General features: G+C 38.3%; 1 protein-coding gene across 3 annotated transcripts in view; it reads left to right on the forward strand.

Moving 5' to 3' along the window:
* The window catches only part of tmcc3 (transmembrane and coiled-coil domain family 3), a 43,857-nt gene extending 22,501 nt beyond the window's left edge, over positions 1–21,356 (forward strand). For all 3 annotated transcript variants that reach the window (XM_007234970.4, XM_007234969.3, XM_015601793.3), the window contains exons 2-5: positions 6,759–7,241; positions 10,951–11,411; positions 12,197–12,332; positions 16,111–21,356. In XM_007234970.4, coding sequence (XP_007235032.3) covers positions 6,795–7,241; positions 10,951–11,411; positions 12,197–12,332; positions 16,111–16,413 — 1,347 coding nt within the window. In that variant the 5' untranslated portion in view covers positions 6,759–6,794 and the 3' untranslated portion in view covers positions 16,414–21,356. The remainder of the gene's footprint in view (positions 1–6,758; positions 7,242–10,950; positions 11,412–12,196; positions 12,333–16,110) is intronic.
* The last annotated feature ends 1,628 nt before the right edge of the window (positions 21,357–22,984 follow it).

The following is a 22,984-nucleotide window of genomic DNA, read 5'->3' on the forward strand; positions in this document are numbered from 1 at the left end:
GTGGTACTACTGGAAGTGAGAAAAGTAATAATGTACAAAGCATTTTACAGGTTGATAGAGTATAACAGGGGTGTGAGAAAATATCAGTTTCATATCATATCGCAATACTTTGTTTTGCAATATTGTGTCCAGTTTCGAATTTTCGTATTAGTTTTTTTTTTTTTTATTGTAGATTAACAGATTGGTGGTTCATTTAGTGTTGTGTTTAAAACCCCGCCCCTTTAGATAGCTGTGTTGTATTCTGTCTTCTGTGTATCACTGTTCTGATTAGAAGAAAAGTAAACTTTTCTTTTACTTAAATTTTCAAAATGTGATGTTGTGTTTTTCATATTATGAAAGATTTTTTTCTAAAATGTGACAAACAAAACTGCAGTACATCTTGCTTTGGTATTGTATTGGCAAGTTCTAGCCCTTACACAGACCTAGCTTATATTACAACACTGTTCTCTGGAACGATGGAGCTTCATATAGTAATTTAGAATGAGTTGGGAAGTTGGAATGTGGTGTGGTAAGCTTGTGATCATCAACATACTCAGGCTTGCTGCTGCTTTTGTAAGTGAATAGAATCAAATCCTCACAGCAATGTTCCAAAATCTAGTAGGAGGTCTACCTTGGACAGTAGAGACAGTTACTCCAACAAAAGCCAAATAAACCCTTTTGAATCCTCTTTATTTCAGAAGAAACTGAATGAAAAAACAGGTGTCCCAATACTTTTGTCCATTTTATGTAGTTGAGCATCCAGAGCTGTGGTCTTTGTTCCTCATTGTTTCTGTCATACACACACACACACACACACACACACACACGCACACAGACGCACACAAGCACACACCTCTGTAGCACATTTGCTCCCACCGGGTGAAGCTGAATTCCTTTCAGGAGGATCTCCATGTTCTCTGAATTAACACATGCACACTGAGCATTCCTGCAGAACACTGCTGTCCCGCTCTGACCTGTTCCACTCTCAGATGTTCTGTAGCCTGTATGCTGTCACTTACAATAAAATCAGAATTTTAGGGACTCACAGAGTTCATCGCATTTATCTATTAGATATTTAGAGTTGCTGCTGTGTAATAGTGTGGTTTACAAAATTACATAAATCCGATGCAGTGCAAAATGCAGTTTATAGATGCTTTAAATGGCTTCAGTGTCATCAATGAATGAGCTAGACTCAAAGAACAATAGGTAGAATCGTTCATTTTCATGTTTAAGACTGTAATGATGGGGAGAATGGGGAACTAATAGAAAATCTATTAATTCTATAGTTTTTTTCTGTAAGTAAACAGATTTTAGTTTAGTGAAAGTGCAAAGGATTCATTTATTTCATTAAAATAAGACTGTAAACACAACATCAGCCTTCCATCACATTCAAATTCTCAACAAAGACAAACATGGAATTAATTAAACTATCAGAATCTGCACTTCCCAATCCACACAACACACTATATGGACAAAATTGTTGGGACACTCTCTATTCATTGTTTCTTCAGAAATCAAGGGTATTAAAAGAGTTTTGCTGCTTTTGTTGGAGTTACTTTCTTTACTGTCCAGGGAAGGATTTCTATGAATATATCACACATTGCTGTGATGTTTTTTTTTTTGCAACAACAGCATAAGTGAGGTCGGGAGAAGATTGAGCTCCATCAATCCAGAGTATACATTTTCCCTACTCCACAGCTCAATTCCAGGGGGCTTTAAACCCCTCTAGCCCACACCTGATACAATAGATTTGCGTTTATTTGTTTGTTCTATTCTATTGGCAGTACTTCCCTTTTACAGGGACTAATAGCTAAATATATCAACCAATGTTCACAGTTATATAGTGGTAAAATACAGTATTTGTATCTCTGCTTGTTTTAATGAGCAGAAAATAAATAATATAAAACAATAACATGTACAATTAGCACATGCTAATAAGTGCTAGCATTAGTATGTAGATGATGTGCTCATCAGGCTGGTGGAGTGTCAGTATTAACAAGACCTCCTCCTCTGTCCTCATGTCTTCCCTTTCTTTATTCCCATCCCTCCCTCTGTTGCACTGCTTGACTGCCAACACATACACACACACACACATACTGCACACTCCAAGGGCTCTCTCGTGCTCCCTCGCCTGTTGTCTCTTGGTCTCCTTTGCCTAAGAAAGAGATGCACGTGTGTGTGTGTGTGTGTGTGTGAGCAAAATAGCAAGTTATTGCATATGTGATGAAAGTGACCCACTTCTCTACAGTGAGCTTTTTCCCCGACAACATCAAGATCCATCTGCTCTGAGTCCACAAAGTGTTTTTACGCACACACATACACACACACACATTCAGTCCATTACCAAGGCTGTGTCCCTGTTCAGCAGAATCAGATTGATGCGTTTAGCTGCTATGGTAACTTGAACTTGGTTTGAGAGTAAAGATCTGAAGGTCTGAGGCAGTGCAGTGTTTTATAATCGTACACAGATAATGCAGCTCGAGCCAGGGGGAATAAGCTGAGCACTGGGGCACAGAGGGCTTTGCTAAAGCCTGGGGAATGGGTGAGCACTTATACAGATGGAAGAACTCTGTGTGTGTGTGTGTGTGTGTGTGTGTGATAGGGTTGCAAACTATGCTCATTACATTACATTTGGCAGATGCTTTTGTCCAAAGCGTACATTTAGTAATAGAAGACCTAGAAGTTCAAGGTAAAAAACATAAAAACATTTTTAGACAGGGCCTAAAGGATGCCAAAGGGAAATAGTGGGATAGAGGAGGAAAGGAGGGGAAAAAGGAAGAGTGTTAGGAGAGGTGTTAGGAGAGTAAGTGCTCTTTAAAGAGCTCTTTTCTTCAGGGGTTTCTTAAAGGTAACGAGGGATGCTTCTTATCTGGTCGCAGTAGGTAGTTTGTTCCACCATTGGGGAACTCTGTATGAGAACAGTCTGGATTGCTTTGTGTGAATGTTTGTAAGTGCATGTAGGAAGGACTCTGCTCTGTCTTCACCTTGTAGGCAATTGTAAGAGCTCATGTGACATAGTGAGGCTGGGTGGCTGGAGGCAGAGCAAGGTAGCATGATGTACACCAAGACAGTACAAGGTAGAGCTAGGTTCACAGATGCAGAGCAAGGTAGGGTGGAGTAGAGTGAGGTGAAGCAAGGTAGAGTATGGCATAGTGAGGTAGCTGAGGTAGAGTGAGGCAGATTAAAGTAGAGAGAGGTAGAGTGGGGTATATTAAGGTTGAGTGAGAAATGGAGAGGTAAACTAAGACAGGGTGAAGTAGAGTAACGTGTGGCAGGGTACAGTGGGGCATAGTGATGTAGAATGAGGAAACATTAGGTAGAGTGAGGCAGATTAAGGTAGAGTGAGGCAGAGTTAAGTAGAGTGAGGTTGAGTAAAGTGGACAGAGGTAGGTTGTGTGAGGTAGAGCTAGGTACAGAAATGCAGAGTGAAATTGAGTGAGGCAGAGTAAAGTATATTGAGGTAGACTGAGGTAGAATGAGGCAGGGTGAGGTAGTGTAAGGTGAAGCACGGTAGAGTATGGCAAAGTGAGGTAGCATGTGGTAGATTGTGGTAGATTGAAGTAAAAAGAGATAGAGTTGGGTATATTACAGTTTTTTACAACTGTTTACACACGTTTTCCAAGCTCTGTGTCTATTTTTCAAAACTCTACACACAAAACCCACAATTGCTCACACAAAATGCAAAATGCCTCAAATCTCCAGCAAAATGACACACAATATTTAAAATGTCATCAACACATCTCAAAAGCAAGCACTGACCTCACATTGCCAACATCTTTGTCATAATATGACATTTTGGATTCATCGTGTACACACTGTTGATCAAAACCTAAAGCTCCTCTTTCATTCATGGGATTCTATGTTTCCATACAAAAGTGCAGAGAGAAGGTGAAATACTCACAACACACATAATCAGTTTTCAAAACCAAAAATTTTATTTTTTCCAAATCAATGTTCGGATTATGGCTGTCACTGTGAATCGACTCAATGGTCAATGGTCATCTCTCATGGTCAACCCATGTAGCCCTAATCTCATCTGAGACAGCTCTCCTTGCTTCCCTTCTTTGCCCTTGTCCTCCTCCCTGTCCAACTTGGCCTCTTCCTCCCCTTCAAACTTCGAACCTGAACTCCTTGTGGATGTCCTCTGCCTATACCAACTCTCCCGGCTCTCTTTTCATTGTCATTTATGGTTCAATACAGACGACATTTGACCTATTTATAGGCCTATACTTAGCCAATGATTCGTTGGTGTTTAATAAAGTAATGAGTGCTTACATGTGTGAGGGGTGGGAGTGAAGCTCTGGTGATTTAGTGTGGCATTTTGATAGGTTGTGTGTAAAAGATGAAATCAAGTAACTTCCTGTTTGATCTTTGTGTGTTAGGTAGAAACTTGTGTGTAGAGTTTTGCAAAATGTGTGTTTAGAAATTGAAAACTGAGTCTGACACTGAGAATTAGTGAATGGTTTTGCAGATTTGGTGTGGGGTTATGGTGTTTGAAGGGCATGTTTAGAAAATTGTGTGACAAGCAAAGATTTAGTGTGTTAGTGAGGCAGAATAAAGTAGAAAGAGGTAGAATAAGGTATATTGAGGTAGAGGTAGCATAAGGTAAAATGAGGCAGATTGAAGTAGAGAAAGGTAGAGTGGGATTTATTAAGGTAGAGTAAGGAATGGCGAGTTAGAGAACAACAAGGTTGAAGTAGAGTGAGGTGTGGCAGGGTACAGTCAGGCATAGTGAGGTAGTGTGCGGTGGAGCTAGGTACAGCAATGCAGAGTGAAGTAGTGAAGAGGAGGGAAGCAGAATAAAGTAGAAAGAGGTAGAATGAGGGATATTGAGGTAGAGTAAAGTAGTATGATGTAGAGTGAGTCAGATTGACGTTGAGTTAAATGAGTTAAGTGAGTCATAGTAGAGTGAGAGTAAGTGAGGTAAATTATAGAGAGGTAGAGAGGAGTAGTGGAGAGTAGAGAGTGATGTAGAGGACTGTATGAAATGTTCTGTCTGTACTGATTGTGTTATATATTTTAGAGACAGCGTTGGCACTCTGAGAGCAGTATATCTTTAAACAGGGTGAATGAATGAGTATTTTGGCTGTGCTGCTGAAGATGTCCTGACACTCTATTTTATGAGCTAATTTATGACCCAGTGTATTTTACACACACACTCTCTCTCGCTGGCTCACTGCGGACCCTCAGGCCTGTTTCCCAACCTGCCGTATCCAGTGTGTGTATCTGCCTTACACACAGTTACAGCTGCCCTCTGCACACTAATATGCAATTCAGTTTTCTGGTTTCGTAACTTTTTCCAGCCCGTGATCGCACTGGCCCTCTGGTTATTTGCTGAAATGTGCACTAATAAGTGGGTCACTCGCTGCGTGTCCAATCGCTGTCCAATCTGGAGACGACATGCTGGAGCCACTGCGTAAAAAGCAATGCGTCTGCGATTTAAAGGAAATGTCTGGACAATTTATAATAATAGGACACCAATTATATTGGTGTATATATACACTGACATGCCAAAACTAGTACAGTGTCTCATTAAAGCTAAAGAACACTGCACTGACCTGCAGGATATGCCTGTGGATGTGATTTCTAACAGGGGCACTTGTGATTGGTCACTGTTTCCACAGACAATTCTAGCCTGACACCGCTGTTCATGATCGTTACCAGTTTTAAGAAAGGCTAGGGAAATTTCTAGCAGAATAGAAGTGATAAGATTATATTGTGAATAGAATATATTTACACATTAAATAGTTTTATCTGCTATTTTACTTATGATGTTTATTGTTTTTAATCATTGTTATTTTTTTTTCTTTTTTGGTTGTGTGCTTGTAATTATGATATGTAATTAATGTAGGGCTTCCTACACTAACACGTTAATAATTGTGATTAATCTGAAAACATTAAGACGTAATTTTTTTAATACAAAGAACATTAATAACATTGCCACGTTTGGCTGGGACCTCTAAACATAATTTACTCTTTTTACTGAACTTGGTGACGCATTTTTTTGGTTTAATTAGCAATGTAATTAGAACATCACTTACTGTTGAATTCAGAAGGTAGGTAACTTGTTATGAATGATATATATTAAGTGATAGATGGATTAAAACAGTCTCTCTCTCTCTTTTTTGAATGTGGAATATGTAGCTAGCGTTCATTTTTTTTTACCACTAAAGCTCTCAATTATTTTTGTCCCCTCTTAAAAAATCCAAAGAAATATCAGTATTTAAAATCTTTTAATCATGATTGTAATCATGATTAATAACAGAATATCAATTTAATCGCTTGACACAAATCATATGCTGATTTTTTGATTTACATTAAAGTACCCAATACAAAGGCTTGGTCTTAAGAAGATGAAAAGATGCAATGTGATTAATTGCGTTTAACCATCACAGAATTATGTTGTGATTAATCTGATTTTTCTGATTTTCACCACTAAATTAATTATTATTTGTTTTGTTTGTCATGGCTATTGAGATAGAAGCTAATAGGGATAGAAATTAAACAGTAAAACAATAAATCAATAAAACACTGTGCAAAAAACATGATTCCAGATAAAATCAAAGCTACTGTATTGTTATACAAAGTGCCATCAGGTTAGAAATGCCTCAGCTAAACAAAAAGACATTCAGAACACTAGCATTAATTAACATTAACATTAGTGCTTATTATTATTTCGTTAATAACATCAAACCTTCTCACATATTTATTATAATTATGATAAATGAATCTCTAACTGTGATAAACTAATCTCATCTATTTGATTATTGTCTTTGCAGGCGGCTGACGGAAGCGGTCTGGCTGTCCCTGGCACCATGCAGCGGGGCGGCTCTGAGACGTGCCTGGAGCTGGATGGCGAGGGGTCTGTTCAGGGCGGGAGCCGGGGGCGCCTGGGGCTGGATGGGCTGCAGCAGAAGGTCCTGAAGGTGACGGAGCAGCTGCGGATCGAGCAGGCCCTAAGGGACGAGAACGTGGCCGAGTACCTGAAGCTGATCAATAGTGCCGACAAGCAGCAGAGCGGACGCATCAAACAGGTCTTCGAGAAGAAGAACCAGAAATCCGCTCAGTCCATCGCCCAGCTGCAGCGCAAACTCGAGCAGTACCACCGCAAGATGAAGGAGTGTGATGTCACTTCCTCCACTAATGGGTCCAAACACTCACACTCCCACAGCAAAGACGCGAAGGAAGCTTCCAAGGACAGTTTAAAAGAGTGCAAGGAAGCAGTGGCCAAGGGCAGCGGACGACACCCACAGCTAGACAAGGTATATATGTAATATATACAGCACTATTATTTATGATCTGTTTTTTGTGTAAGCATAAGAAACCATTTAGAACCAAGAACCATTTAGACAAGAACCAATTAATCATCTCCAGAACATCAGACAGGTCTTGTTGGGTGTTCCAATATGCAGTATTCAGTACCTTCCAAAAGTGTTCCAAGGACAGGCACCAATAAACAATTTTTTAATATTCACATTTCAATAGTTTGTGTTTGTGTGTTATTGTGTAGTATTATAAGGCCATTAATACAATTAAGCAATTATACATGAAGAGGGAATGCTATAACGTGTAATATTCGCACTGCTGTGTTGCAGCCAAGTGTTCAGCACAGCAGTGCTAATATTTCACGTTATAGCACGAACCTCGAGTGTATTATTGTGATTATACCACAGTTCCATTATTGCTGTTTATTAAAAGATTTTGAGTTAAAAAGAACGAGAAAATAAGATCAGTTTGGTCATAAACACACTGCAAGTTAAAATAGTTCCATTGCTGCTCTGTTTTTAGCTGCGCTGTTTGGTTTGTAAGCGCTGAATCATTGCTAGTTTACCTGTATGTGGCGGAGTAATACATGGAGAGCTTCGGTTACAGTGCATTACTGGCTGATAATGGCCCTCATAGAATGCCTCTGAATACTTCAATATTTCCTTTAAACCTCTAAAACAGTAATGATGACAAGTATCACTACTGTTTAGAGGATTAAAGAAAATATTCAAACATTAAGAGTAGAGCTGTGTATTTTCAAGTAGTTGCCGACACAATACATATCACGATGCAGCTGTGACAAATTTTTATAAAACTACAGAAAAACTTATATTATAAAAACACATTATCATATTTATACAATCTGAATAAAAGAAAAAAATACTTTTTTATTCAGTTAGAAAAGTGGGATCTAACAACATAGTACAAAACTACTATCTAGTAGGTGGGGCTTAAACACATAACTAAATGAACCACCGTGTAACACTGATCTTTATAATAACTAAGATTTAAGAATTGATAATGTGTTTTTCAAAATCAATACAGTATTGCAAAACAAAATATTGTGATACTTTGATATATTGATATTTTCACATCGATTGAAATTCTTTTTAATTTTTTCCCCATTATAGAGCCCACATATGTAACCATAAATCATAAATCACACACATAAAGAAACCTTTTAAATAATCAGTAAATTGGTAGTTTGCTTATTGACTGATAAAAACAGAATTGTTAGATTAATCAATAACTACACAATTGTCTGGTGCAGCCTTAAATGCCAATTTTAAATCATAAGTAACACACATAGCAGGTCTGGTAGAAAGCCTGAGAAAACAGGACGGGAGTGGAACAACAAAGCAATGAGATAAAGGTGAACGTCGGATGTTTTTGGACAACTGAGTAACAATAAAAGAGTTAGATCAAGAATAAAGATCACAAACATTGCAGAAAGAGGAAATACCTGTGTTGTTTATATAAGCAGGTCTGTTGAGCTGGGTTAAAGCCATTTAGAGCGATAGGTTATCCACGTTTCTTACATATTTAGACTATCCCAAAAAGTTTTTTAAATACACTATATGGACAAAAGTATTGAGACACATGCTTATTAATTGTTTCTTCTGAAATCAAGGGTATTTAAAGAGTTTACCCTGCTTTTTGTTGGAATAATTGTCATTACTGTTCAAGAAAAAAAAAATCTTCTATTAGCTTTTGGAGCACTGCTGTGAGGATTTAATTGCATTCAGCAACGAGAACCATTTTTGAAATAAGCATATTGGATGATCACAAACCCACTTCATTCCCAACTTCCCAACTCCCACTTCCTAAAGTGTTGAAGGTGGAGCGTCATCATTCCATAGTACACAGTTCCACAGCTCCATCTCAATGCTGGGGGCTTTATACCTCTTTAGCTAACACCTTGCATTAGCTTTAGCATGGTCCCAATATGTTTATGTTAAATTAGGGGTAGGAATCACATGGTTTATACAATATTATCACAATATGTTGCCCACATTAACAATATCATGAAACTATGATTCTGCGATACTCAGTATATTGTGAGACAATTCTCTACAATACTTCACATCATATGTTTGACTGAAAATAATAAAATATTCCTGCATAAGTAAATACCAGAAATTATGGATTTATTTATTTACAAAATTTCACAACCAATATTTTTCATTGCTGGTTAATCATAATCATTTGATTAGTGCCATATGAGTAATGAATCAGAAACTTTAGTAAGTCATATTGGAGGGCAAGTCCATATTTGACGCCACATATCAATAAGGTCTCACAAACTAAAATGATATAGGTATATATTGCGATGTTGATATTTTGTCCGACCACTAGCTTTAATTATCCTCTTCAGAGAGTCCTACACTATTGGCTGTACTTCTGTACAGGGATTAGACATGCTGTGTTTGTGCATTTTCACATCTCTGTCAGCACTTTGTGCAACGTAAAAGAACTAAATGCATTCATTAGTAGGGTTTGGACAATGTTGTGTATTTCTATTAATAGCTACAAAATTGGTACAATATTGTGTATCATAAACAAAGATTTACAAGTTACAGGGGTTGGGCAATGAAACTGAAACACCTGTCATTTTAGTGTGGGAGGTTTCATGGCTAAATTGGAGCAGCCTGGTGGACAATCTTCATTAATTGCACAATAAACCAGTAAGAGCAGAGTGTGAAGGTTCAATTAGCAGGGTAAGAGCACAGTTTTGCTCAAAAATTTGCAATGCACACAAAATTATGGGTGACATACCAGAGTTCAAAAGAGGACAAATTGTTGGTGCACGTCTTGCTGTGATCGAGACAGCAAGTGTTTGTGCTGTATCAAGAGCCACGGTATCCAGGGTAATGTCAGCATACCACCAAGAAGGACGAACCACATCCAACAGGATTAACTGTGGACGCTGTAAGAGGAAGCTGTCTGAAAGGGACGTTCGGGTTCTAACCTGGATTGTATCCAAAAAGCATAAAACCACAGCTGCCCAAATCACGGCAGAATTCAATGTGCACCTCAACTCTCCTGCTTCCACTAGAACTGTCCGTCGGGAAAATAAATTATTATGGTCTAAAAGCAGGTGTTTCAGTTTCATTGTTCAACCCCTGTACCTTTGTTGTTGTCAGGAGAGCAGCAGCAGAAGGGAGGACGTGAGGCAGACGTAAACGCAGGTAGATTTATTGACATAGACAATAAACAAACAAAAACTAAACTCAAAACCAGATACATTTAGAGACAGGACTACTGTAATAGACAGAATAAAGTATAAAACAGAAAACAAAGAAACAGCAACCTGACGGCGTGAAACACACACAAAACCAGACAACCACATGCTCAAACACACAGGCTTAAATACACACAAGGGGAATGGGAAACACCTGTGAACACTGATGAAGGGGCGGAGCTACAAATAGAAACAGGTGGGAGCACTAAAGACATGGGCGGAGACAAGCGGAGAACCATGTGCTCTGAGCACATGGCTTTGAATACAAACAAAGGAAGGGAAGAACATGGAGGCTGACAAGGGACAGGACAAGGATGTGACAGTTGTCTCTTTGATTGAACCAATAACCAATCATTATAACTGCTTATCAAAATCTGATTGGCCATGTAAATATGTGTGTGTGTAATTAATAAGTGTAAACCTGTGGACAGCCTGTAATTAATCCAGTCTCATCTCTTGTCCAGGTAAAGACCATCGGCCCGGGTGTGTCTCTTTCACCGCCTTTCTTCTTCAATAAGTCCCGCGGCTTCGCCAGTCTCATCCGCAACAAGTTCGGTAGTGCCGACAACATCGCCCACCTAAAAAGCTCCATGGAGACCGGTGGCGGGCTCCAGACAGAGGGGGCGGGGCGAGCGCTGAGCGGCAGCGCCACACTGACCAGTAAACCTAAATACCCGAGTGACGACGAGTGTTCTACAGGAACGTCTGTGTCTGTGGAAAGCAACGGGCACACGTCAGCCCTGGGGGCTGTGCAGAGTGAGGCAGGACCGGGGGAGGGCTTCAGTAGGCTGGCGGACGCTCTGGAGGAGGTGCGTGAGGTAAAGGAGGCACAGGCTCACCTGGCTGAGGACATTGAGAGTCTGAGGAGTCAGATGAAGCGTAACTACGGATTTATCACCCAGATGCTGCAGGAGGAAAAATACAGGTATGTTTGTTTCTGATAGTGGATGCCAGAATTCCTTAATCCACAGTATTTTGTGTAACGGAAATACATTGTAGAAGACATTACCACCCACAGTGGACAGTAGTGCAGTGGGTGGTTTTGATGGTGGTATTTGGTTTGAATTGTCTGTTTGTGATTCTGATTCTGGCAGAAGCCATCATATCCACATTCATTATAGGAGACCCAAAACATATCTCACATCTCAGTACAGTGATCTTTAGATTCCAAAGAACAGGATACCTGTCCCATGACTTTTGACATGTCAGTGTGTTTATGTAAGGCTACGCCAAACTTAGAGTCCACCTTTCGTTTGCTTACATGAATGGCAAGAAGCACTGAAGACTTTTAAAACAAAAATGGAAAACAAAATACTGAAATTTTATTTTTTAAGGCTTCAATGTAACGTATTGGGAAATGTTTTTTTTTTTTTTTTAGATTTTTTCTGATGTGGAAAAATGTAAAACATACAGTTTAATGACTATTTTGACTGAAATGAATATAGTTATGATAATAAACAAAAGCTAAGAAAGATATTCGAGTTAGGTGTTCCCCCTGCTGAAGCCATCTAAATATAGTGTATTATTATTTACAATATTCTATATTACTGTTATTTCCAAGATAATAATAAGTATCTTCGTGGTTATATGTTATTATTTGTATGTTGTTTTAATATATACTGTAAGCTTTACATGTGAACCAATGCAGACACACACACACTAACATACACACATGCCCGGTGTGTGTGTGTGTGTGTTTGTTCTTGGCAGGTGCGAGCGGCTGGAGGATCAGCTGAATGACCTGACCGAGCTGCATCAGAATGAGACGGCCAACCTGAAACAGGAGCTGGCCAGCATTGAGGAGAAAGTAGCCTACCAGGCTTACGAACGGGCCCGAGACATGCAGGTACACACACACACACACACACATAGCATTCTGTCTAAATATTTAACTGTATTTGGGTGCGTTAACTTAAGGTGTGTAGCGCTAATGGGTTTAAAGTGGGTGTGATTGTGTATGTGTGTGTGTGAGGTGTACAAACGGCTTAACATTCTTTCGGTGCAGTAAGTCATTAGTTGTGAAATGTGTTTTAGGTCAGGCAGATGTTCCAGCATGTACTGGTACATTTTGGACATCAGCTCACCTCACTGCACAAAGGGGCATCTATCTGATTACTCTTTTAGATATGAATTATCTATTTATCAATACATGATGTAAAATATGAATATACATTATTATATTACATTATATTTGGCAGACGCTTTTGTCTACAAAGCGACTTACAATAGTGAAGTAAAAAAATAATAGAATAGTTAAAGATAAAAATATATTTATATAGGGTCTAAAGGAGGTCAAAGGGAAATAATGGGAAGAGGAGTAAAGGAGGGGAAGAAGCAAATGAGGTTAGAAGTAGTTAGTTATATAAAATATAATATAATAATATATTTACTAAAACATAGGAACTCTAAACTCCCAAAGACTCACCCCTCAATTCGACTTACTAAAGTTACTGCTTCATTACTCCACATGGCGAGACAAACCAAATGAATAGAGTAAATCTGTTGTAAAGAAAATTGGTTGTTAAATTCTGTGAAACTTACACCAATAAATCCATAATTCCTGGTGTTTTCTTATTTTATTCATATTTTATCATCTTCTGTAACACATATGCCTTGAAATCAATTGATAATTGTCTTGCAATAAATACAGTATCACAGAATCAGAGAATCGTGATATCAACGTTATCGTGGGCAAAGAAATGTATCGTGTAGATGCCTGGTGATTCTCACTTCTATTGTACACACTCTCTACTGAATTCATTTAACTACTTTATGTTGCACTCAGAGCTGACAAAAATGTGCAAGTGCAGACACACACAGCTTGTCTAATCGCTGTAGGGAAGTATTGCCACTAGAATTGGACCCTCTGTAGCAGAAGAACACCGAATGCCAGGTGTCAGCTAAAGCAGTAGCTCTCAAAATGCAGGGCGGGCCCCCTAGAGGGTGTGCGAAACTAATGCAAGACAAGAACATAACAGCTCTGGAAAAAATTAAGGGACCACTTCAGTTTCTGAATCAGATTATCTGATTTTGTTATTTATAGGTTTATGTTTGAGTAAAATAAACATTGTTGTTTTATTCTATAAACTACAGACAACATTTCTCCCAAATTCAAAAAAAAAATATTGTCATTTAGGGCATTTATTTACAGAAAATGAGAAATGGCTGAAATAACAAAAAAGATGCGGAGCTTTCAGATCTCAAATAGGGCTAAAAAAAACATGTTCATATTCATAAAGTTTTAAAAGTTCAGAAATCAATATTTGGTGGAATGACCCTAGTTTTTAGTCATCATTTTCATGCATCTTGGCATGTTCTTCTCCAACAGTCTCAAGCACACTGCTTTTGGATAACTTTATGCCAATCCTGGTACAAAAAAAAACAAGCAGTTCAGCTTGGTTTGATGGCTTGTGATCATCTATCTTCCTCTTGATTCTATACAAGAGTTGTCCAATTCGGTAAAATCAAAGAAACTCATAATTTTTAAGAGGTCTCTTATTTTTTTACAGAGCTGTATGACTGGGCATTATTACCCTCAGTTTCACAAGAACAACAGTGGGTAACAAGTTGATACCACTGTGTTGTGCTGTGTGTCTGAAAACACCACTGCTTCTGTTTGTTTCAGTTTGAAACCAAAAGCATCACGTGAAGAGAACACAGCTGGAGCCCTTTACAATAAGGGTGACAATTAACAGTACTTACTACAGTAATAAACATTGCCAAATGGTTAACTAATGTTAATTATTAATTGACACTAGTTAAGACACTAGCATTACTAAATTGCACATTGATCCATAAGAATGGATTGAGATATTGTGTACAGAAATTGTAATAATTAAGCATTAATTAGTATTCATCAGTAATTAATAAGTAAGGCATTCTGTTGTAGATACTCATAATTAATATACCCTAATTGTAAATTCATTACTTTTGAGTTTCCTAATGCAGTCAAATCCTCAAAGCAATGCTGCAAAATATAAAAGCCTTCTCTGGACATTAAAGACAGATACACCAACAAAAGCAGGATAAACTCATTTCAATGGCCTTGATTTTGAAAGAAATAAGCAGGGATCCCAGTACTTTTGTCTGATTCGTGGCCATGTACAGTCATATCAGAATTCATGTGTTTTATTATATATTCTGCTGTTCATGCTCCATCAGTCAGTGTTGCTGTGGCAGCAGGATCTAAGTTTGGAGTTGATGACAGTAATTGCTGCCGCAGCAACATGTGTGACCTTTCTTGTCTTGCGTCTCAAATAATGAAGAGCTTAGAGCAAATTATCTTCACACTGAAGGCCTGTCCTGCTCGTCTGCTCTTTTTATGCGCTTCATGATGCACATGGATCATTCACGTGGCAATACTGAGCAAATTGAGGCTGTGAAGTGACCTAAGAGTCAGTTACTAATGGGATTTTTAAATATGTTTAACCGTTTGAGGCAAAGAAATGTGAATAAGCAGGTCAGGATGCAACCAACCATGTCCAATCGTTTTTGTTATAGAAATGGTATGCCTGATATTGGCAGGCCAAAAGTCATGGGACAACAGGGTGTAAATTTATCATGATAACCATACCACCTGTATAAGTTGTGAGGTGTTATCTTGTGAGTGAGGTTGATGTTTCCTCTGAGTTTGACAGCTACCCAGTAATGCTGCATTGGCTGGAGTTGGAAAATAGGTGGAGTCTGACTGCACATGTATGTGAGGAGGCTAGAGTGCTAGTCTTTACTCTCGTAATGTTGGAAGCATTACTGATGATGGGAGGAGGCTAAGGAGTCGGTGTGTTGTTAGCATTCCAAATTAGGGAGAAAAAGGGGTAATATTAGATATAATTAATTTGTTCTTAATTTTATTTCAAATTTTTTCTCATTTTGGCCAATTACCCGGCCCACTTATTAGGACTCCACCTGTCAATAGTGATGCCCCAACACAAGGTGAAGACTAGCACATGCCTTCTCCGATACATGTGAAGTCAGCCCCTCGCCTCTTTTTGAACTGCTGCTGATACAACATTGCCGAGTAGCATCACAACGCACTCGGAGGAAAGAGCAGCGACTCAGTTCCTCACAGACACCTTGTGCTGAACAACATCACCTATTTCGAGTGATGAGGGGAGAGAGAGCGCCATCTACCAACCCAGAGAGAGCAATGCCAATTGCTCAGGGTTCCGGTAGCCGATGGCAAGCTACATGAACAGGATTCGAACCAGCGATCTCCTGATCATAGTGGCTGCGCTTAGCCTGCTAGACCATTCGGAGCTAGAAATAATGATAAAAAAAGTTATTATTTATGATTAAATAATAATTATTAAATTGGTTTAGCTCTGGCATGATTCAAAGGTAGACAAATTTAGTTTTTTGAGGGAGCAGACAATGCAAGAAAAAAAAATTGGTGCATGTAATTTGACTTAGCTTAGCATTAGCTTTTAGCCTAGCGTGGATCCATTTTTGCTCCACCCCATCTTCACTGCTTAACAAATTTGAGCTCCTCTTCTGCTGATACTGGTGCAAAAAAGTGTGTTCTAGTTCCTGTGTAATAATAAAAAAATTAGGGACCTTTAAAGTTTCATAAATATTAAAGTTGGGTACTCATCGCTAATTTGTGCTTTCTTCCTCCTCATCTGCAGGAGGCGCTAGAGGTGTGTCAGACGCGGATCAGTAAGCTGGAGTTGCAGCAGCAGCAGCAGCAGTTGGTGCAGCTGGAGAGCGCCGATGCCAAAGTGCTGCTGGGAAAGTGCATCAACATCATGCTGGCTATTGCCACGGTCATCCTGGTGTGCGTCTCCACCGCCGCCAAGTTCACGGCGCCGCTGTTGCGGAGCCGCCTGCACATTCTCGGGACCTTTGTGTGCGTGTGTGTGCTTGCGCTGGGCTGGAGCCACTGGGAACATGTACAGTGTGCAGCAGAGAGGATGTTCCTGCCCAGATGAGGGACAAGACAAGTGTGTATGGTGTATGTGTGTGTTCGTATTATAAATGTACACTGGAAAGGAAGGGAAATACACTGAATTTACTTCATACAAATGTGAACAGCAGAAAGATTTGATTGATGATATAGGATGCATAACTAGTAGACAAGATTCTGGTCCCATTGTTCCCGGTTTTGACCTCAAAGTTCGGTACAGAGGTTTAGCACTGTGGGATAAAAGTTGCATACTCTTCTAGCTTTTTATGTTACAGTTTAATTTTTTCTGCCCATAATCTTATAATATATCCTACCCTAAACAGTATTTTATTAATATGAAAGTAATTACTTTACAATAAGGCTCACAAATAACAGTACCTACAAAAGTAATAAACCTCGTTAAACAGTTAAAGCTGATATCCGTAAGTTTTGAGATTTAGAGCCCTCTCTGAGAATGGGTCTTTTGCACCAAGCAATTGTTTCACGCCTTCGTTTCTTTGATTTTACTACGAGTGATTAAGCTACTGAGCTCTATGTTTCCCCTTCTGAAGTCTCCATTGCTCCACCAGCCACTCGCTTTCAGTAAAACTGAGCCTTATCCTCTTTTAGAGGCTTTACATGTGAGGTAGGTACATAATGGCGCGACGTGGCCAAAAGAACTTCCGTGAAAAGCAGCCCGACACCCCAGTTTTTAGAATGAATATATTAGGCTTAGCAGGGATGGTCGTTCCAGCACACTGGTAACAATAAACACACCCAGAAATGTTTCTGCTTTCAGTTTACAAACAAAATAATACGGACTGCCTCTTTACGTAATGTCTCAGCTAATTATTAGTTCACTCTAATTAATACATTATAAAACATTGCAAAATGTTAATGCCTGAGGATGTTGTAAATAATAATGAATTGAGAAAATGGTTAGAAGTGTTGTAATGATTAATAATGTCCTAACTAACATTAATAATTAATAAGTTGAGACATTCTGTTGTAAGTACTGTTCATGAATGTACCCTTATTGTAAAGTGTTACTGAAGTAATGAATCCATTTGTAGGAAGTAAATTCAATGCTGCTCTCCCAAACTGTCCTGGACTCATCACTACAGCCGGGCATTCGCAACAATGGACAGTTTCCTGAACAATGGCTTTAAAAAGGCTTTTATGTGTCTGTGTGTGTGTGTGTGTGTGTGACTGCGATGCTCGGAACATAATGACTTTACTACTGACACTGGAATTCCCGATTGTGAACATTGGAGTCATCACTACTGTTGGACGTTTGCGGCAATGAACTGTTCTGTTCTCTGAATTATGGCTTTAAAGGAAATTGTTTGTGTGCGTGTGTGTGTGCGTGTTCTGCTTCTCTACTCCAGCAGTAACGGGTCCGTTTCTGTTAATGTACTGTATTAGTTGTTTTGTTCACCTGATCTACTATACTGGATTACTAGGGGTGCACCAGATTGACAAGGAAAATGTAATTCCTATTGGTCATAGGTCATAGGTCATGATACTAGTTTCCATCCCATGACTTCTGCCACTTTTTGTCACTTTTTGTATTTATATAACCATTTACTACAGTTGTTGGATCTGATTTAGCTGTGTCACAATTACATGGAGTCAATCATTGATATACAGCTCTGGAAAAAAAATGGAGACCACTTAAAAATAATGAGTTTTTTTTATTTTACCAAATTAAAAACTTCTGGAATATAATCAAAAGGAAGATGGATGATCACAAGCCATCAAACCAAGCTGAACTGTTTGAATTTCTGCACCAGGAGTGGCATAAAGTTATCCAAAAGCAGTGTGTAAGACAGGTGGAGGAGAACATGCCTAGATGCATGAAAGCAGTGATTAAAAACCAGGGATATTCCACCAAATATTGATTTCTAAAACTTTATGAATATGAACTTGTTTTCTTTGCAATATTTAAGGTCTGAAAGCTCTGCATCTTTTTTGTTAATTCAGTCATTTCTCATTTTCTGCAAATAAATGCTTTAAATTATAATATTTTTTTATTTGTAACTTGGGAGAAATGTACTCTGTAGTTTATAGAGTAAAATAACAATGTTGATTTTACTCAAACATATACCTATAAATAGCAAAAATAGATAAACTGATTCAGAAACTAAAGTGGTCTCCAGAGCTGTACTTATTTTTTAATTTTTATTTCTAACGAGGCATGAATGAATATAGAAATATAAAATATTCTAAAAAGACCAATTGTGGCATTGGAAATGCGAAAGGATAACTTTCTTAGTTAGGAACTAAAGCTCCCCAGCTGCACCCTGAGTCTCTCAGAAGCCAGCAGTAAACAAGCTCCTCAGCCATTGTAAAGATCTGTTGGCTGACAGTTTTGGTGGCATTTACTGTGCCAGCATTTCTGTTAACAGACAAAATGTCCTGCAAGCACTTTGCCATGACTTTGCAGGATGTTCTGGCTGAAAGGACATTTGAAATGAGATAAAAAGGGCAGAATGTTACTTAATTATTGTTTTTTTTTTTTTATCGTTTCACTTCACTTTTGAGAAACGTGAGAGATAAAGAAAAGGAAACCTGAATGTGGGTGAGCTGATGTATATGTTATGCTTATATGCTCCCAGCTTTAAAATTGTTTTCTGAGACGGAAACAGTTTGCAATGGTACTATAGTGCTAACCACTTGTTAATGAGGCCTTTACGAGTGTAAAAAGTGTTAAACATATAGCTGAGAACCACAGTGTGAAGTTTCACACATTTGGTCCACACTTGGACACAGTTGGTCCATTAACTTGGTTGTCACCATGCCAGTGGTAGAGGCAGATATCTTTGAATTTACATGTGTTCAAATATTTATTTATGCTTGATATGGTCTAATATACTGTAGAATATACTGTGTTTTAAAAATTCCAGATCAGCCATTAGAATTGTTCACAATAAACATGATAAATTACTTAATGTTAATTATCTAGAAACAACTCTGTGTCTCTGGTGCATCCCTTGTATCTCCACACTGTTAATGTAACATGTATTTACCTTGCGCTGTGTGTGGCTGAGCTGAGTAAACACAACATTTGGCTGATCCACTCTGGGAGTTCAAGCATGCCAGAAATGTTGGTATTATTATGGCCTACTTTTCCTGTTGAGTGGGAGTGGTGTGAAGCTCAACACACACAGCTTAACATATGCACACAATGAAGCAGTGTTTATGGAGTAGACGCCTCTGAACGATGTAATATATTGTTTTTTTATATATTGGCAATATATTCCAGAATACACTCATTGTCAAAGAAATAGTTGCACCCAGAATAAAGTGTTTTGACTGCAATGCTATTCAGAAGGAAGACAAAATTTCTAGCAATATTTATTAAGCTACACATACAGAAGTAGTGTGTGAACTACATGGGTTGGACAATGAAACTGAAACACCTGGTTTTAGACCACAATAATTTATTGTCCTGACGGGCAATTCTGGTGGAAACAGGAGAGCTGAGGTGCACATTGAATTCTGCCTTGATTTGGGCAGCCGTGGTTTTATGTTTTTTGGATACAATCTGGGTTAGCACCCGAACATCCCTTTCAGACAGCTTCCTCTTACAGCGTCCACAGTTAATCCTGTTGGATGTGGTTCATTCTTCTTGGTGGTATGCTGACATCACCCTGGATACCGTGGCTTTTGCTACATACATACAGAGTGTGCATTCAGAAAAAGTATGACCAGTGGTTGCAGTACATCCTTAACACTCTGGGCTGTTAAATTGCCTGTAATGAAGACCAAAGGTGATCTGGTTTCATTTGATATTGCACCCCACACTAAGAGAAAGTTCTGAGTCACTCTAAGACAATCTGGCACAATTACCCAGCAAGTTCCATTCCTGTCAGTTTGTTCAATTCCTTCTGGGTGCTGTTTTTTTTTATGATGATGATGATGTGTGCATTTAAATGGGAGGAAAAACTTTCATGAATATACTATTAACTAATGATTAATAACTGTTATTTTTCACATTTTAACAAACTAAAAAGTTGCTATCACATTTGGAAATACTAATGAATGCATTGGCAGCACGAACCGCAATTGATAAACTTTTAATTGATACAATTTATTAATGTTTAAATTTAGATGAGCTTATGATTTGCTAACATTTTTAATATAAATATCCATGCTGATAAATAAGTGTCATGTGTGTACATTTGTTATGTTCAAATTCTGATGAACAACTGCTTTGTTCACATCTACTGATCATTAGTTAAATATATATTAATGAAAGTCATTATAAAGTGTTACCAAATGGGATATATTTCAATACATTTTCAATACATTACATGTTTTATACACTGTATATCCAACTGTTTGTGGACACCCTTCTAATTAATGCATTCAGCTTGTGTATTCCTGCTCTGGAACAGATAAACATGAACTTGTGTGTAATGCCAGATTTGGGCTAGACAGGTAAAATGTTGGGGTTTGTTAGTTGGGATGAAGTGGGAGGAGGTGAGGTTGGTGATCATTCAACCTGATTCAATCCTGAACTCACTGACTGACCTCTTGTTGCTAATGCAACATCAAATCCTCACAGCAATGCTCCAAAATCTAGTCCCAACGCCTTCCTGGACAGTAGAGACAGTTACTCCAACACAAGCAAGATGAACTCTAAATATTTACTACAACACAATGAATATGGGGGTGTCCCGGTACTTTTGGCCATATAGTGTATGTGAAGGTTTTAAGCTGTGAGTGATGCTGTCTGTTTCCTCTGTGCACAGGATTAAAAGAGCACAGCTGCTTCTTTGTTAATGTTATTGTTTGTTACAGTTTGTGACGGGTTTGCCTTTCTGGAATAACTTGTTAAGCTCATCTAAGCTAAGCTAAATGTAATGAAGTTCTGGACTGTTTTAAATGAAGGCTAAGAGAGTTATTTTTGTACCTTTTTAAAATCTCCTCTATTCTGAAACTATGTTTTAAGGATCCAATGCAAATACAGTGATCTGCACTGGCTCTGTTGGTGTGTCTCTTCTTTGTTTTCCTTATGTTCTCATCATAAATCAGTGCCTGACTGGTAAAATCCTCACAGATCTGAGCCTCAGTGCTGTCTTACCAACATTTGAACACGATTCTCTTTTAAGTAAAGGCATGAATGAGAGAATGATGACGAGAGAAACAGTTACCTTGGTAATGTTCTACTCTATTTTTGGGCCTTTTCATTATTTTTCTAAATACAGAATATTTATAAGTTATATAAAATGTATATAGGAGGATCTGGCTTAGACATGTACACTGGATTTAAATCTAAATGTGAAAAAGAACACCTTTCTATTTTTTTTTTTTTGGCTCGCCACCACCACCCCCTTTCGGAGGACTATTTTTTATAGTTTATTCGTTGAGGAAGGATAGGGAGAGTAAACGTGAGATTCACAAAAAGTAAACATGAGATTCACAAAAGATAAAGAAGAAATAAAAAAAGAAGTAGGGAATAAATTATAAAGAGGGAGATAATAGGAATGGGTTAAAAAAAAAAAAAAAAGAAATCAAACCAAAATGTGTAGGAATAGAAAAAATAAACTTAAATGTTGGTAGAGCGTGATTTAGTATTTAATGGGACCGTAAAAAATAAATATTATATATATGGGGAAAAAAATATTTTTTAAAATAATTCCAAGTGTTGCTTTGTTGTGTATTTTTGTAGGTGTTGGTGTGAGAGGGAGATTATTTGTTAGGAAGACAGTAGTGTTGGGTTGGGTATTGGATCTCCTTTCTAAACAGAAATCTTGCTGACATGCCAAAGATCATCGGACAGGAACTAGTTAAGCGTCCCATGATTTTTGTCATGCAGAACATATTTGGAATCATTTGGTTTAGCATACATATATTGTGGTGTACCACAGGGTTCTATTGTAGGGCCAATGAAATTGACATAAATATGACAGTTATGATCTGAAAGTGAGCTGGTGAGCAGGAAACTGCATGATAACCACAATAGATGTCCAGTGCTGGACTGTCTTTGCTATATTGATGGTGAAAGTACATCTTGCGTGACATCTTGCGTGCAAAAGGCATGTACTTATTCTCTTAATAAATCCTTTGTGCGTTTTGGGCATAACATGCAATAAACCAATCAGCATGTTACTTAACATTCCCTTTTAGAGCCAGGTGCTCTCTCAGCAGAAGAAACAACCTGTTAATTACACTTTTTTATTTAGAATTGACGTAAAAAGTTGGGTTTGTGCACTGCTCTGTGTCCTGTGTGCATGTAACTAGCAGGGATGGACATGTTTGTTATGTTCCTACGTTGTCAAGTGAACGTCTGACTGACTGTTGCCTGTTTTCTAGGCTTTAATCAGTCAGTGGAGCACCTGTGTTTTCTGTTGCCAAGATAGCAATACAACAGAAATTTACTTAAATACGTCTCACTTCCAGACCACCATGCCCATCAGTGTAGATATATTTGTAAGCTCAATTGCTATTTTAAATGACGACACAGGCGCAAGGTGTGAAAATACTCTTTGCAGGGTGTAAGATAGCATCAAGCATCTCAAAGTGCCTTGTGCAGGGTGTAAGATAGGGCCAAGAGACTATAGAAACTATAAACACATTATAATTAATAATAAAATAAAACTAAATTTAAG

This window comes from Astyanax mexicanus, chromosome 2 (assembly GCF_023375975.1).
Source record: "Astyanax mexicanus isolate ESR-SI-001 chromosome 2, AstMex3_surface, whole genome shotgun sequence".
Taxonomy (NCBI): domain Eukaryota; kingdom Metazoa; phylum Chordata; class Actinopteri; order Characiformes; family Acestrorhamphidae; genus Astyanax; species Astyanax mexicanus.